Source organism: Lepidochelys kempii, chromosome 7, assembly GCF_965140285.1.
Source record: "Lepidochelys kempii isolate rLepKem1 chromosome 7, rLepKem1.hap1, whole genome shotgun sequence".
Lineage (NCBI taxonomy): Eukaryota > Metazoa > Chordata > Testudines > Cheloniidae > Lepidochelys > Lepidochelys kempii.
Genome location: NC_136386.1, coordinates 92825706 through 92838915, shown reverse-complemented (window position 1 = coordinate 92838915; position 13210 = coordinate 92825706). Strand labels below are relative to the sequence as shown.

The 13210-nt window shown below is 38.7% G+C and overlaps 1 protein-coding gene across 4 annotated transcripts in view; it reads right to left on the bottom strand.

Annotated features, from left to right (window-relative positions):
- Positions 1-274: 274 nt before the first annotated feature.
- Positions 275-13210, bottom strand: part of TBC1D12 (TBC1 domain family member 12) — a 93215-nt gene continuing 80279 nt past the window's right edge. For 3 of the 4 annotated variants that reach the window (XM_073353843.2, XM_073353844.2, XM_073353845.2), the window contains 7 exons: positions 12880-12960; positions 9601-9695; positions 9093-9164; positions 8006-8134; positions 7629-7738; positions 5627-5885; positions 275-2065 (listed from right to left, as the gene is read on the bottom strand). In XM_073353843.2, coding sequence (XP_073209944.2) covers positions 1997-2065; positions 5627-5885; positions 7629-7738; positions 8006-8134; positions 9093-9164; positions 9601-9695; positions 12880-12960 — 815 coding nt within the window. In that variant the 3' untranslated portion in view covers positions 275-1996. Of the gene's footprint in view, positions 2066-5626; positions 5886-7628; positions 7739-8005; positions 8135-9092; positions 9165-9600; positions 9696-12879; positions 12961-13210 lie in introns of those variants that run through there. The other variant, XM_078853833.1, reaches the window with a different exon arrangement.

The window sequence follows — 13210 nt, the reverse complement described above, 5'->3', positions numbered from 1 at the left end:
TACTATGCTGTGCATTATACATATGTTAAATGGGATAGATCAGCAATGTTGCTGAATCTATCACCTGGGATGACCAGCAACACACTACATCAAGCTCATCAATGAATACATTATTTCAGTTTTCCTCACTACAAGAAAATCTTTTAGGTACAACTCTATCAGATTGAAGAGAAAAGTTTGGCAAGAAGTTTTTTTAAGCAAGAGTTTTCTCCTGTATTAAATTAAAGAAGATGCCCCCAAAAGGGAAAAGAGACTCAAGTAGTTGTTCTGCTTATGAGTTTTATTTACACAGGATTGTTACTAGTGGTCTTAAATGAAGGCTAGATCCCTTCTATTTACAATTTTATATACATGTTTGTACTTGAAAAGTAAGAAAACTGTACAACAGAACTCAAAAACAAAAGACAAATAAATTGGATCCAATTAAAGTAGTGAATACACACAAGAAAAAATCTCAGACATTTTAACTTTAAATTGTATGTTATGAGTATTATATTTAAATGTAGTTTTAAACCAGATAGCGACATAAAAAGTTACACTACACTGTAATTCAAATCTTTAACCAGAACAAGTTATGCAGACTCTGCTTTTAACACTGGACAACTGAAAAAACCTCCCAAATTTAAAAATATGTAATGATAAATCTGACTTCATTTTCACAGAGGGACCAATTACAAAATCACAAGTAAGCAATGTATTTACATTAAATACTATCAAAAATGGACTCCGAAAGAGCAAGTGTTAGCTACTTAGAGTATTATCCGTTTTCAATTTCTAATCCCTAAGATCGAACATTGTGTTTTACATATTTTAGAAACTAGGAAATATCTGCTTGTGTGACATGTACCATATGATCTTAGATCTCACACAATTAAAAGAAAAAGCAAAGTATTGCCAAACAATATGCTTTTTGGATTTTTTAGTATTGCACACCATGAAAAAAAAGTTTCGAAAACTATTCCGTCTGCATTTTTTTTTCAGCATTTTTGTGTGGACTGAAATTTTTAGTATCAGTGCTCCTGAAAACATACAGAGACTTGTCAGAAGATTGTTTTTAGTGTTTACCATCAAGCATAAAAGAGTGAACCATTTCTTTTATTAGTAATGATTAAGCAAGATAAACTGTTGGTGGCAAACAGTTCACGGAATATCCATTTAATTTTCCTTTAAGAAAGCTGCACACCCAACACTTCAAAAAACAAATGATTGAAACCATCTGTTACCCATGCTAACTAGATTAAGAATTGTTGCACTGGTATACCTACCCATGCTAACATTATACCTTAATTTGCAGTGTATACACACCTTTATAATACACTACAAATAATGGGCCTGATATTGCCACCATTTAAGTCAACTGGACTTTTGCTACTGACTTCATTTGTAGCAGGATAGGGCACAATATTTCCACAGTTCCTGAGTTAAATTTGCCTAAACTGAAGAATGAAGCTACAATTTAAGTGAGCTAAATAAGACATACCCCAATACTTTATATTATCTGGTACAAACATACCGAAAAATTCATTTGGTCCACAATATTTCTTACTGGTTAATTGTGGTGGTAATTTTGTACCAGAGTGTTTGGTTCAGAAAGCAGTTCTTATTTAATATTTTCGTCACTCCCCAAAAAAAGTGCCTTTGTGGTATTTGTAAAAAAAAGTATGTCTAAATTTTTGTAAGTACCAACAAAAGTTATTACAAATATTTATTGCATTAAGCAGATTCTTTTTAAATATTAAATATGTATTACCCACTTCTCAGTTTCACAAGTTTTAGTATTTTGCTTTCTGTGAAAACAATTCTTCCCACAAAAAGCTATTTAATACTGGCAACAGGGTGAAGATTTCATCAATTTCTGCCACTGTACTCAGTCAAATACTGTCTCTCCTTGTGTTTCTTAAGCTTTTCTCTATAGTGGTTTTCACATAAAAATGATGTAATAAATCCTTTTTAATCAAGTGGTTTTCTACATCAATAGACCTTTACATTATGGAGATTAGCTTTTCAGTGCTGGGCTATGGTTCTTGTCCCCTTCTTTGTTGTCCTTCATTAGTGAGGCAAATACCTATAAATCAGTGTTAAAAAGGCAGGTTAAAATGATTTGCAGGTTTAAAAAAAATAAATGTTAATTAAATATTAAAATAGTTATAACATAGATTACCCTTATAAAGAGATCATAATACAGATGTTTTTCTCAACAAGGATTTACATTTATCATAAACCTGAGGATCCCTATGTTTCCCCTAATGTCTAATCTTTAGGTCAAGTGTTGCAACTGCCAACTCCACAAGAAGAGACTGACTGAAAGGGACTAGAAGCCAGATACCACTAATCCTTACTGGCCACAATCAAGGCACTTCCCTTTCCACTCCATCCTAGGGAGTACTCCCACACCTCCAGCTTCCTCCAGAAGCAAACAGAACTGAGCTCAGACATTTGACAGGCAAAGCACTACCAAGTAGCCCAGCCCACATGATGGCTTCACTTAAAGTACCTGTTCTTCACTGCTCAGTGTGCAAGAGAGCCTGATACAGCAAAAAATGTGTTTAGCTTCTCTTTCATCCCAACCTTGGGTTTTGTACTCTTGTAGTCTGGTATAGATTTCAGCAGCAATAGTGCAAATATTTGCTGAATATTGGATTTTAAATATTTTTCTAAAACTTCTGAAGAAAGAAATTCTGGGCAAATATAGAAAAATGTGACCAGCTCCTGAGCTGCTAAAGCCCACAAGAGATTCAAATGCCACAATTCAAAGCTGCACTATATAGAAGCAAGAAATATTGCTGAAAAAGTGCCCTACATAAATTTTAAATCCTACATCTTAGTCAATTTCCCAGTTAGGAGATATTTTATAGTAAGTAAGATTTAAGGTTTTACAATAAATATTTGTTTTCTGGCCTCTAACTATAGCATTTTCCCCACTGTTTCTGCACTGGAAAGATGGTCATATACAGGATCCTAAGGAGGCCTGAGCCAATTCATTTTAGGGCAACCATTTTATTATGGTTCCCTTCAAAGCTCCATGACCATGGAGCAGGCAAAAAAACATAACTTCTCGTAACTCTTGTTCTTCAAGATGTGTTGTTCATGTCCATTCCAAATTAGGTGTGTGCGCACCGCATGCACGGCAGCCAAAAAGGTTTTCCCCTAGCAGTATCCGTTGGGTCGGCTCAGGCAGACACCCTGGGGTCACGCCTTTATGGCGCTGGATATAGGACCCTGCCGACCTGCAACACCCTCAGTTTCTTCTTGCCAGCTGCTCTGACAGAAGAGTAGGAGGGTGGATATTGGAACAGACATGAACACCACATCTCGAAGAACAATTACGAGAAGGTAGGTAACCATCCCCCCGCCCCCCCCGAGTGCTTGTTCATGTCAATTCCAATTAGGTGATTACCAAGTCCGAGTTTGGAGACGGGGTCAGAGCTCAGGGGCTCACTGACTGCAGCACGGCTCTACCAAAAGCTGCATCGTCTCTGGCCTGCTGGGCGATAGCATAATGTGAGGTAAAAGTGTGTATTGATGACCACGTTGCTGCTCTGCATATTTCCTGGATTGGAACATGCTCCAGGAATGCAGCTGACAAAGCCTGTGCCCTCACGGAGTTTGTTGCTGTAAGTGGAGGGGCAGGTATGTTCGCAAGGTCATAGCATGCCGGGATGCAGGACGTGATCCATGACTAAATTCTTTGGGAAGAGACTGGAAAGCCCTTCCATTCTGTACACTACTGCAATAAACAGCTGAATGGACTTCTGGAACAGTTTCATTTGCTCAATGAAAAAGCCAACGCCTGGCGAACGTCCGGCAAACGTCCGAGTGACATTTTTGCTCCTCACTGCTAGAGCGCAGCTTAGGGTAGAAAACTGGGAGAAAGATATCCTGATTGATGTGAAACTGGGAGACAACCTTACGAAGGAAAGCTGGATGCAGTCTGAACTGAACTTTATCCTTATAGAACACAGTGTAAGGGGGATCTGATGTTAAGGCCTTGAGCTCAGACACCTCGTGGCTGACGTGATTGCCACCAGAAACACCACCTTGTAGGAGAAGTACAGCAGAGAACATGTTGCCAGTGGTTTGAAAGATGGCCCCATTAGTCTGAAAAGGACCAGGTTGAGGTCCCATGCTGGGACTGGCTATCGGATGTGTGGGTATAGCCTGTCAAGGCCTTTCAGGAAACGACCGACCATGGGGTTGGCAAAGACTGACCACCTGTACCTGGATGGAAGGCAGAAATGGCAGCCAAGTGAACCTTTATTGACGACATGAACAACCTCTGCTGCTTGAAATGGAGAAGGTAGTCCAGTATGAGGGCTATAGACATGAGAGTTGGAAATGGACAGCGTTGTGCTGACCAGATTGAAAATCTCCTCCAGTTGGCCAGGTAGGTAGCCCCTGTGGAAGGTTTCCTACTGCCAAGGACGACTTGTCTGACCAGGTCCGAACAAGCGAGCTCTACTGGCAGGAGGTAACGCGACCTTCAATACGAAGGCTGAGCTCCCGTGGCCGTACGTGGGTCTCACAGCAGGCTCCTACAGTGCTGCCCTGGGCATGGGGGAATGTCGCTTCTCGGTCTTCTCTTCTTGTGGAGGACCAGAGAATGAGAAAGGTACCATCCACTGCCCTGTGCGGAGCTCCTATGAGGAAACGCCTGCCGGTGCCAAGAGTCTCTACTGGAGTCCTTTCTTGGCACCGACTCGTGTCCTGACTGTGCCAGGGCACCACACACCAGTGCTGAGGCGCGTGGCATCTGCTCCGCAAAGCCAGGGTCCAAATGCGGAAACAAAGCAGCCTCCATCAGCAGTACCTTGAGGCGCTGCTCCCTCTCTTTTTGGGTGCTTGGCTGAAAACCCTTGCAGATCTTGCAGTGCTCCTTGAGGTGGCCTTCCCCAAGACACTTCAGGCAAAAAGTGTGAGGGTCACTTCTTGGCACATGCTTGCCACAGTCTATGCAGGGTTTAAACCCCAGGGATTGAGGCATGCCCTAATACGAAGGAAAAAAGGAGGTGGGGGGGCAAAAGGTGCACCCCCAACTAAATCAGAACTATACACTACATACAAACTATTTACATGAAGAAGTCAAGAAACTAGGGGAGTTGCACTTACAGAGCAAGAGCCACGAGCATTCCGGCCAACCGTCACAGGTGGTAAGAAGGAACTGATGGGGTGGCAGGTCGGCAGGGTTCTATATCCCGCGCCATAAAGGTATGACCCCAAGGGGGCACCTGAGCCGACCCGACGGATACTGCTAGGGGAAAAACTTTCTGGCTGCCATGCATGCGGCGGCATACCTAATTGGAACTGACGTGAACAAGCACTTGAAGAACTTCCTTTCCTGCACTTATATACCAATGAAGGAAGTAGTAAGCAATCACCTCCACGAATGACAACAGATCTGCTCTTCAAATAGATAAGTAGGATGCACTTCACAGAAAGAGAGAGCAATCCAAACATATGCTTTTGATACAGTTTTGTTTGTTTGTTTTAAAAGTAGAATCAGACTTCCAGCAGAAAGTAGGCTCTATAATGGAGATACCCTACAGGTTCTGAATTTATACAGGCCACTGTCTATTTTGAGAAATGTGTATTAACAACTACTTCTGTTCACATTATTATTTTCACTCACCTGGGCCCATTTTTTGTTACTGTTCTGCATCTGAATAGCTGCAATGCAACTAAAAAGCTTTTCTGATGTGATGTCTTCAGGCAGTTTGGTTAGAAACTGCGCTATATGAATGAAGTCCATCTGTAGGAGGATATCTTCATATAATCGAAGGATTCCTAATCCCGTTCTAAACAAAAACTCTTCTCCATCTCTACAAAAGACATCCCAGACTCGACAGGCCAGATCAAGTGGTAGTGACTTGCTGTAGAGTGTGAAGATCCTATAATTGTATAAAAAGGTAACTGGTTAGTGCTATTGTTTTGCTTCAGAAACATGATCAGATTCCATACCCTTCCCTTCTCTAGGTTGCTGAAAGCTATCAAATGACAAATTAGCACTGACATGTTCAAGAGCTAAATGTTTTCTAGTTTTATTCTTTGTCAAATAGTTGCAATTTTAAAAGCTAGCAGAGTTTTAGATGGTCCCCTAGAATCTGAATTCCCAATCTGAGATTATCTGCTATTTCCTTCCCATGCTACATTTGAGTGCCGCCTTCTTTCCCTCCCGCACAGAGCAATTCAGATATTTCCCACCCACCACAATCCAAATGTTTCCAAAGAAACAGTGTGGAGTAGGGATATACAACACTCTGAACAGGGCTTTTTCCTTGAATTTTGTTTTGGTTTAGGCTTCAGTAGTATTTTTGTCCACTTGGTTGGAAAAGGCTTAAGGCAACATATGGGCATGTTCACAAAACAAATTTTAGGACATGTTCACAAAACAAATTTTAGTTGGTTAGTTTCTGAATGATTTCATTTTTTAGGGACAGACCAACATTTTGTTATTCTGGGAAATGATGGCATGAAATTTACTTGGGTGACAAGACATAAGACATTGGCAACATATACAATTCAGGACATACATTCGGGATCACTTCATTTCTAAATCCAGTCATTTCTGGGATGAAGTAAGACAGCTCTTCAATGCACACCACCTCACAAAACACTTTAGAGTCATAAAAGGAGAATATTGGAATCAATTAAAAACTTGAGGAAACTTGGTTAGGAGGAGAAAAATTTTTTTACATGTGTTTTGGACTGCCACCAATATAAACGCCTTTGAAGATGTGTGGAGGTAGCAACCTTTAATATTTTCTTTCCAATAAATTTTAATATATTTGATATAATAGCACTACCAACTGATGTCTCTCATAGTTACCAATCATGGATCAACTCAATTAAAAGTGTTTCTAAAATGTTAATCTGTTAAATGTATATATAAATATGTATTATGGTACTTTGCCCACATTTTTAGAGTACTAACTTGTTTCCATTCTTCCATTATCTTTTTCTCTCCTGATTTTTAGTGTATTCCTCCAACTTGAACATTAAATACTTTTACGTGTTTGTTATTTCTAAGTCTATCCTTTCACTTCTTCAATTCTTATTCTTTTATTCTGCCTCTACCTTAGTTTTCCCTTCAGACTGTCCTCTTACTCTTTTATTCAGTATCCCTTTACTGCTCCCTCTACCACTACAACTGGACCAAAATGTCACTCCAAGTGAGCTGTAGCTCACAAAAGCTTATGCTCAAATAAATTGGTTAGTCTCTAAGGTGCCACAAGTACTCCTTTTCTTTTTGCGAATACAGACTAATACGGTTGTTACTCTGAAACTCCCTTGAGCCTCCTCCTTCCTGACAAGGTTACAACTAAGCATCTCAACTATGTGGTATTGGAGCAAGATCAAATGGCCTTTTAAATTAATTGTATGTTATTTCTACTTCTAGTTCATAAATGTACACTGATGTTGGAACTAGGTGCTGCTGCCAGGGCTGCCATGGGATGTGCAGCCGTGCAAAGTAATTCTCTAGGAGTTCATGAGACCCACAAAGTTTGAAGATAGTTTTGGTCCCACACAAACTCTTGACGTATACTGTACTTCTGCTGGGGATGGGGGAGTGAAGCAAAATAGGGAAATCACAGGCAGTTGCTAAATCAGGTTTGCTGTGGCCATTAACTTACCAGTCTATCAAGTATATATCTGGAGTAAGACTATATGATTTGAAGTGAAGAAATAGTTTTGGGAGATTTTCTTCAAAGAATACTTCAAACGCTGCAAAATATTTCAGCATCTGTGGGGGGGGGGAAGTATCACAAAAATTGAAGATCTTCAAACCTTAAAACTTGTCTATAGTACAACAAAATTGTTTTTTTATTTCTCTCTAGAATGAATGTCTTTAGGTAATTAATCACACTAGCTTGATTGTCTAATTCTAACCATCATTAGAAATTGTTTGCTATCCAAACAAATGAAGGATTAAAAGGTTACTAATAGTAAGAATATGTTCTGAACGAAAGAACAAAATCAAGGTTTAATACTTTACAATCTGTTAGCATACCATGCTGTGATCCACACGAAAAAAGGCCAGCTGGCATGGCTTGTTTAGGAGATTTGCAAAGGCAATGAAAGCATCTGCCTCTTCCAGATTGAGAATGAGTACTGCGGCAATGAAGGACATCCCTTGTACCTTCAATGGGGAAGTGCAATTAGCACACAAAGAATAAATAGCACAGTATCTTAAATGTTTGTAAATGCAAATATTTATAATCTGCAATATGTCATTAACCAGTTAGACAAAATTTTGAGATGTATACAAAATAACATGGTTAAGTAAAGGCAAAATGTTAAAGCAGTAATTTACAAAATTCTTTACAACATGTAGCTAAAAACAGCGAAAACATGGCTCCAAGAAAATCATCTTTATTTTGCAGAAGCAAATTGGGGATGTTTGTCACTGAGCTTCCAGGAAGGCCTTGGGTGATCTAAAGGTGCTCTGGGATTTGGAATGCTCCCTCTCTGTAGGGAAGACAACAGACTGGATGCAGAGCTCATTAGCTCAGCAAAGACAGAGTTTGGCCCCAAATTCATTGTTAGGATATGGAAAAACTGCTACAGGGAAATAAATCACATGGAAAAGGGTACAGGCATAGCCAACTAGGTTGGAACAGAGACAACACTAGTTACACAGTTGACTCTACTGTAACATTCCTATTAGCCAATGCCATTTGTTCTCATGCCCCCAGCTCACACTCCCTAAGTGCATATATAAATAGTTAGCTACATTTAAATTTTACACCTCTGACTTCTCTGCTCCTAGATTTTCAGGTAGCAAAGTGCCTATCAATTTCTCCTACTGTTTCTACTTGCTGACATGTTTCACCTCCATCTTATCTAGACAACAGTGTTTGGGGACTTTTAAAAAGAGCATTGTAACAGCAACAATCTACTTTCTTTACAGAACTTCCTGACCTGTAATAACTGACCATAACATCAAGTAGTTTTTCAGAGACATATGCATCATATGCTCATAAAGATGGGAACTAGTTTTAAAACTGCTGGTAGCACAGCACAATAAAAGTTCAGAGAACTAGAAGCTTTGATATCTACACTATTAAAATATATCAATGTATAGAGCAAATACTTACATATCCCACATCAGGTCTGTAACACGTATATGCTCCTAAGACACTATGCAAGAGATCATGATATGGACCTCCCTTGGGGAGAGAAAAAAATGTGAATACTTTTGTAAAGCTTTCCTCAATGTAGGTAACTAAACCAATCAAATCAATTATTATTTTAAGATTCAAAGGTGAGACCCTAAATTATTATGCTATTCGTAACTACTGAATCCCCAACTTCACCATACACATTAATTTTGCTTCAGGATCTACAATTTTAAAAAGCAATTCTTAATATGGTGTTACTCTCAAGAATACCACCACTGCTACATACAAAACATATATGGTGTCTTGCGTTCAAGGGCTACAAAATCTCATCTCAACTTCTTTCATGTTTTTTGAATGGACACATACAGTGCAAATATACTTCATTCAAATGACACCACAAGCTCTTCCACTCTTGACATACAGTACATAATGTGAATTCACAAAGTTATGGCCTCGTCATGAAACAGATTTTAAAACCTCTCACCTTCTGAAAAATATAGAAGGACGGAAATGTGCGGGATATATCCAGCTTAATTAGTTCCAGGCTGGCCTCACGGTCAGCAACAGACACACCTGCATCTGCAAGTAAACAAAAAAAGCCACTCATGAAAGTGGATAAAATATGCTGTTCTATAGACATTTCTTTAGGAGTCAATATGAAGTCACACATGCATATGCAAAAGGAACTTCAGGAAATTGTCAGTGTTTAAAACAGGAGAAAAAAATGTTAATTCTTGTTCTCTGAATGTACTTCCTCCACAAAGCCATATTGTAAGAGTTGCATACCTAGGAACATACTGAGAGAAGTTTTTTGAAAGAGAGGCTATTTAGCTTACAATAACTGGAGTTCTTTTAGATGCCTTTCTCCACATGGATCTCACTGTAAGTGTATGTGCACCCTACGCATGGAAACCTAGAATATTTTAGCTTGCAATGTCTGTTAGAAGCTGCATACCCCTCCTTGCATACCCTAACTCCCCCCACCTCCAAGACAGGAACCCCTCTAAGGCATGCTACAGACGTTTCTTGAGCCCTTGTAGAGAGCAACCTAACTGTAGAGCAGAGGTAAGCAACGTTTCAGAAGTGGTGTGCCGAGTCTTCATTTATTCACTCTAATTTAAGGTTTTGCGTGCCAGTAATACTTTTTAAAGTTTTTAGAAGGTCTCTTTCTATAAGTCTTTAAGATATAACTAAACCATTCTTGTATGTAAAGTAAATAAGATTTTTAAAATAAGAAGCTTCATTAAAAACTAAATTAAAATGCAGAGCCCACTGGACCAGTGGTCAGGACCCGGGCAGTGAGTGCGCCACTGAAAATCAGCTAGCGTGCCACCTTTGGCATGTGTGCCATAGGTTGTCTACCCCTACTGTAGAGGGATGGAAATGCTTATTCATAGCATACAAGATCTTAATACCATCAGTTCCATTAAAATCAGGCTCATGTAATACCCAATTGGTGCTTCAGGCTGAGGAAGCTCTTTGGCATCCTAATCCTTCCCTGCCACAAGTCTTTGAGATCACTGCCTTACTTCTGTGTCCAGAAACTATATAAGTATCAGATCAGTGAAAAATCAGGCTTTTCTTGTTTCTCCAATTTCCCAGCAAAAAAAAAAAAAAAAAAAAAATAGGTTTCTGCCCACTGATACCTGGAACATTCCCTGATTTTTTTAAATTGATCAGGTCAGCATAAGAAAATAAGACTCATTACACTAAGTTCTTGCTGCCTCGATCCCCTCCTGCTCCTCCCTGTCCCTGACCTCCCCACCACCCAATTTGCAACCTCCATGTTGTATTATGCCCCTAAACTGCCAACTCCTGTTGAAAATCAGTTCTAGAAACACATGGCTAGAGTCACACAACTCCTATAGTGAGGCTCTGGAGGCAATGTCATGAAGGAGAACCAGAATTAAAAACAGCCACTTTACTAATCCAGAATTGTCCCTCTAGTAATTCAAGAATTGCCAACTAGCTTTTTCAATTGGTTAGCAGCAACCACTAAGAACTGTTTGACATCAAGATACCACATGGCAATCTGCTTAAAGACAGGTTTCAGGAACTGCACTGTCGTGAAAACTGGAGTATATTAGTTTTAAATAAATTAAGTAGAATGGAAAATTAATATTAATTTCTGTAACTCATTTCAAGTTGGCTCTTAACAGTGGTGTTTTTCTTTTTTAAATCTTCCTGGACTACAAAAAAAGTCACTTCGTGAAATTTCATTTTCTCTTATTAAATGTGTATAAAATTCAGAGTAAGTAAAAACTTAAGTTTCCATTAATAAATGCTCATCAGTAAAATAAATACTGTCGTAGGCGGTAGCCATACCTGCCAACATTTAAAAGCTAGAAAGTTATTTGAGGAGAAAAATAGAGAAAACCTGAAAATACATGAGATTAGAAAAGCTTTTGGAAAGATGTTAAAAAGAAGATTAATATTTTGCTAAAAGAATTAAGGCCAATCTAAATACATAAAGTAAAATCTCTGGTATTTTCTGGACTTCTCTACACAATCAACTAACAGATCTTCCTGCTCTTGAAAATGGGGAGGGGGGGGAGAAAAGAGGGGGAGAAACATACTTCAAGTCCATTTGGTTTGGACTTCCCTTGTACATTTATAAGAAAAGCAACATAAATACAATATAAATACGTTAAACCGGAGCTAGAACCCCATTTTTCCTTTTTAAGGGTGTCAAGAAAAAGCAACTGAACATTCTGCTTGAAAGGTGATACTACTAATAAAAAAAATTAAATCAAACTGGTGGCGGTAATACAGTGCAAAAACAAAAAGGACATAAAAGTCATTTAAATATGTATGCCAAAGATAATCAAGCTGTGTGTCATACTCATATACACAAAGATTTTTAAAAACACAGTTTGCCTCAGATTAGTCACAGATGTTGACTGAGGAAAGCATGAGTAATTTACTGGCAAAGAAAATTTGGATGGTCTAAGCAGAAACGTGGACAAAAATATTTTCATGACTGCTATATTTTTGAACTGGTGTGTTTTGAAAAAAACAAAGTGATTGTTAGGGTAGTAAACATTTTATTAACCTCTACAAAAACAGTACCCCTACTTAAAGTACAACAAAACAAAAATAATTTTATGAAATGACATTTTATAGGAAAAATCTCAGTAATAGCAGCACAATAAACCACCACTTATGGCAAGGATTTTTTCAACAATAAAGGTAAGCCATCCCCCGCAACATGTAACTGAAGAAATTTGCGACAAAATTGGAAAATGCAGAGGATTTAGAATTACACAGATGTATGTATATAAACAAATGTTAATATCCCCATTTTATAGATCTGAGAGGCCCAAAAGGGTCTTGCGGTTAGGAACCAGACTGGGACGAAGACCTCAGGCAAATCACTTAATCTCTTCATCTCTCAGTTTCCCATCTCTAAAACGGTTGCTAATACTTTCCTGTCTCAAGGCTGTTGTAAGGACATCGTCGTCACTGGATTTTCAAAGGCTCAAAAGGAAAAACTAACTTAAAAATTAATTTTGACATTAAGAAACTGCTCCCACCAACATGTCTTTTTGCAGGCACCTCTCTTGGCCTGGGGAGTGCTAGAGGGTATACATTTGGTGACCTGCTACAAGAAAAAAGCATCAAGGACAAACTGGACCTGAACACTGAAGGTTTTAATTCTCATCTGAATTGAATCTCTGAGCCTTCAGACATTTGCCCATCTGTATGTCAAACCATACAAAAAGCCATGCAAATCATGTTTGGTATTATCATTGTAAGAACACACCTTCTATATCATTCTCTGAATTTGTCTCACTGAAGCTTTTCCATCGTTCCTTGGCTCTGGATAAGAAGATTTCATAGAGTTCTGCAAAAAAACACAGCAAAAACATAGCCAACATACACAAGTATAATGAAAAATAATCAGAACAGAGCTCTTTAGCTCTGGTCTCTATTGCCCCTCCCCCCCAAAAAAAATCTATAGTCTAGGATATTAAAATGAGAAAATCCATTAGATGAGGTTACTAAAATTTCACTGCATTACACTTTTACACATAGAGTTCCAGAGATATCTACTGTATTATGCTTTGTTCGGTGATGAATATTCGAATCAACAA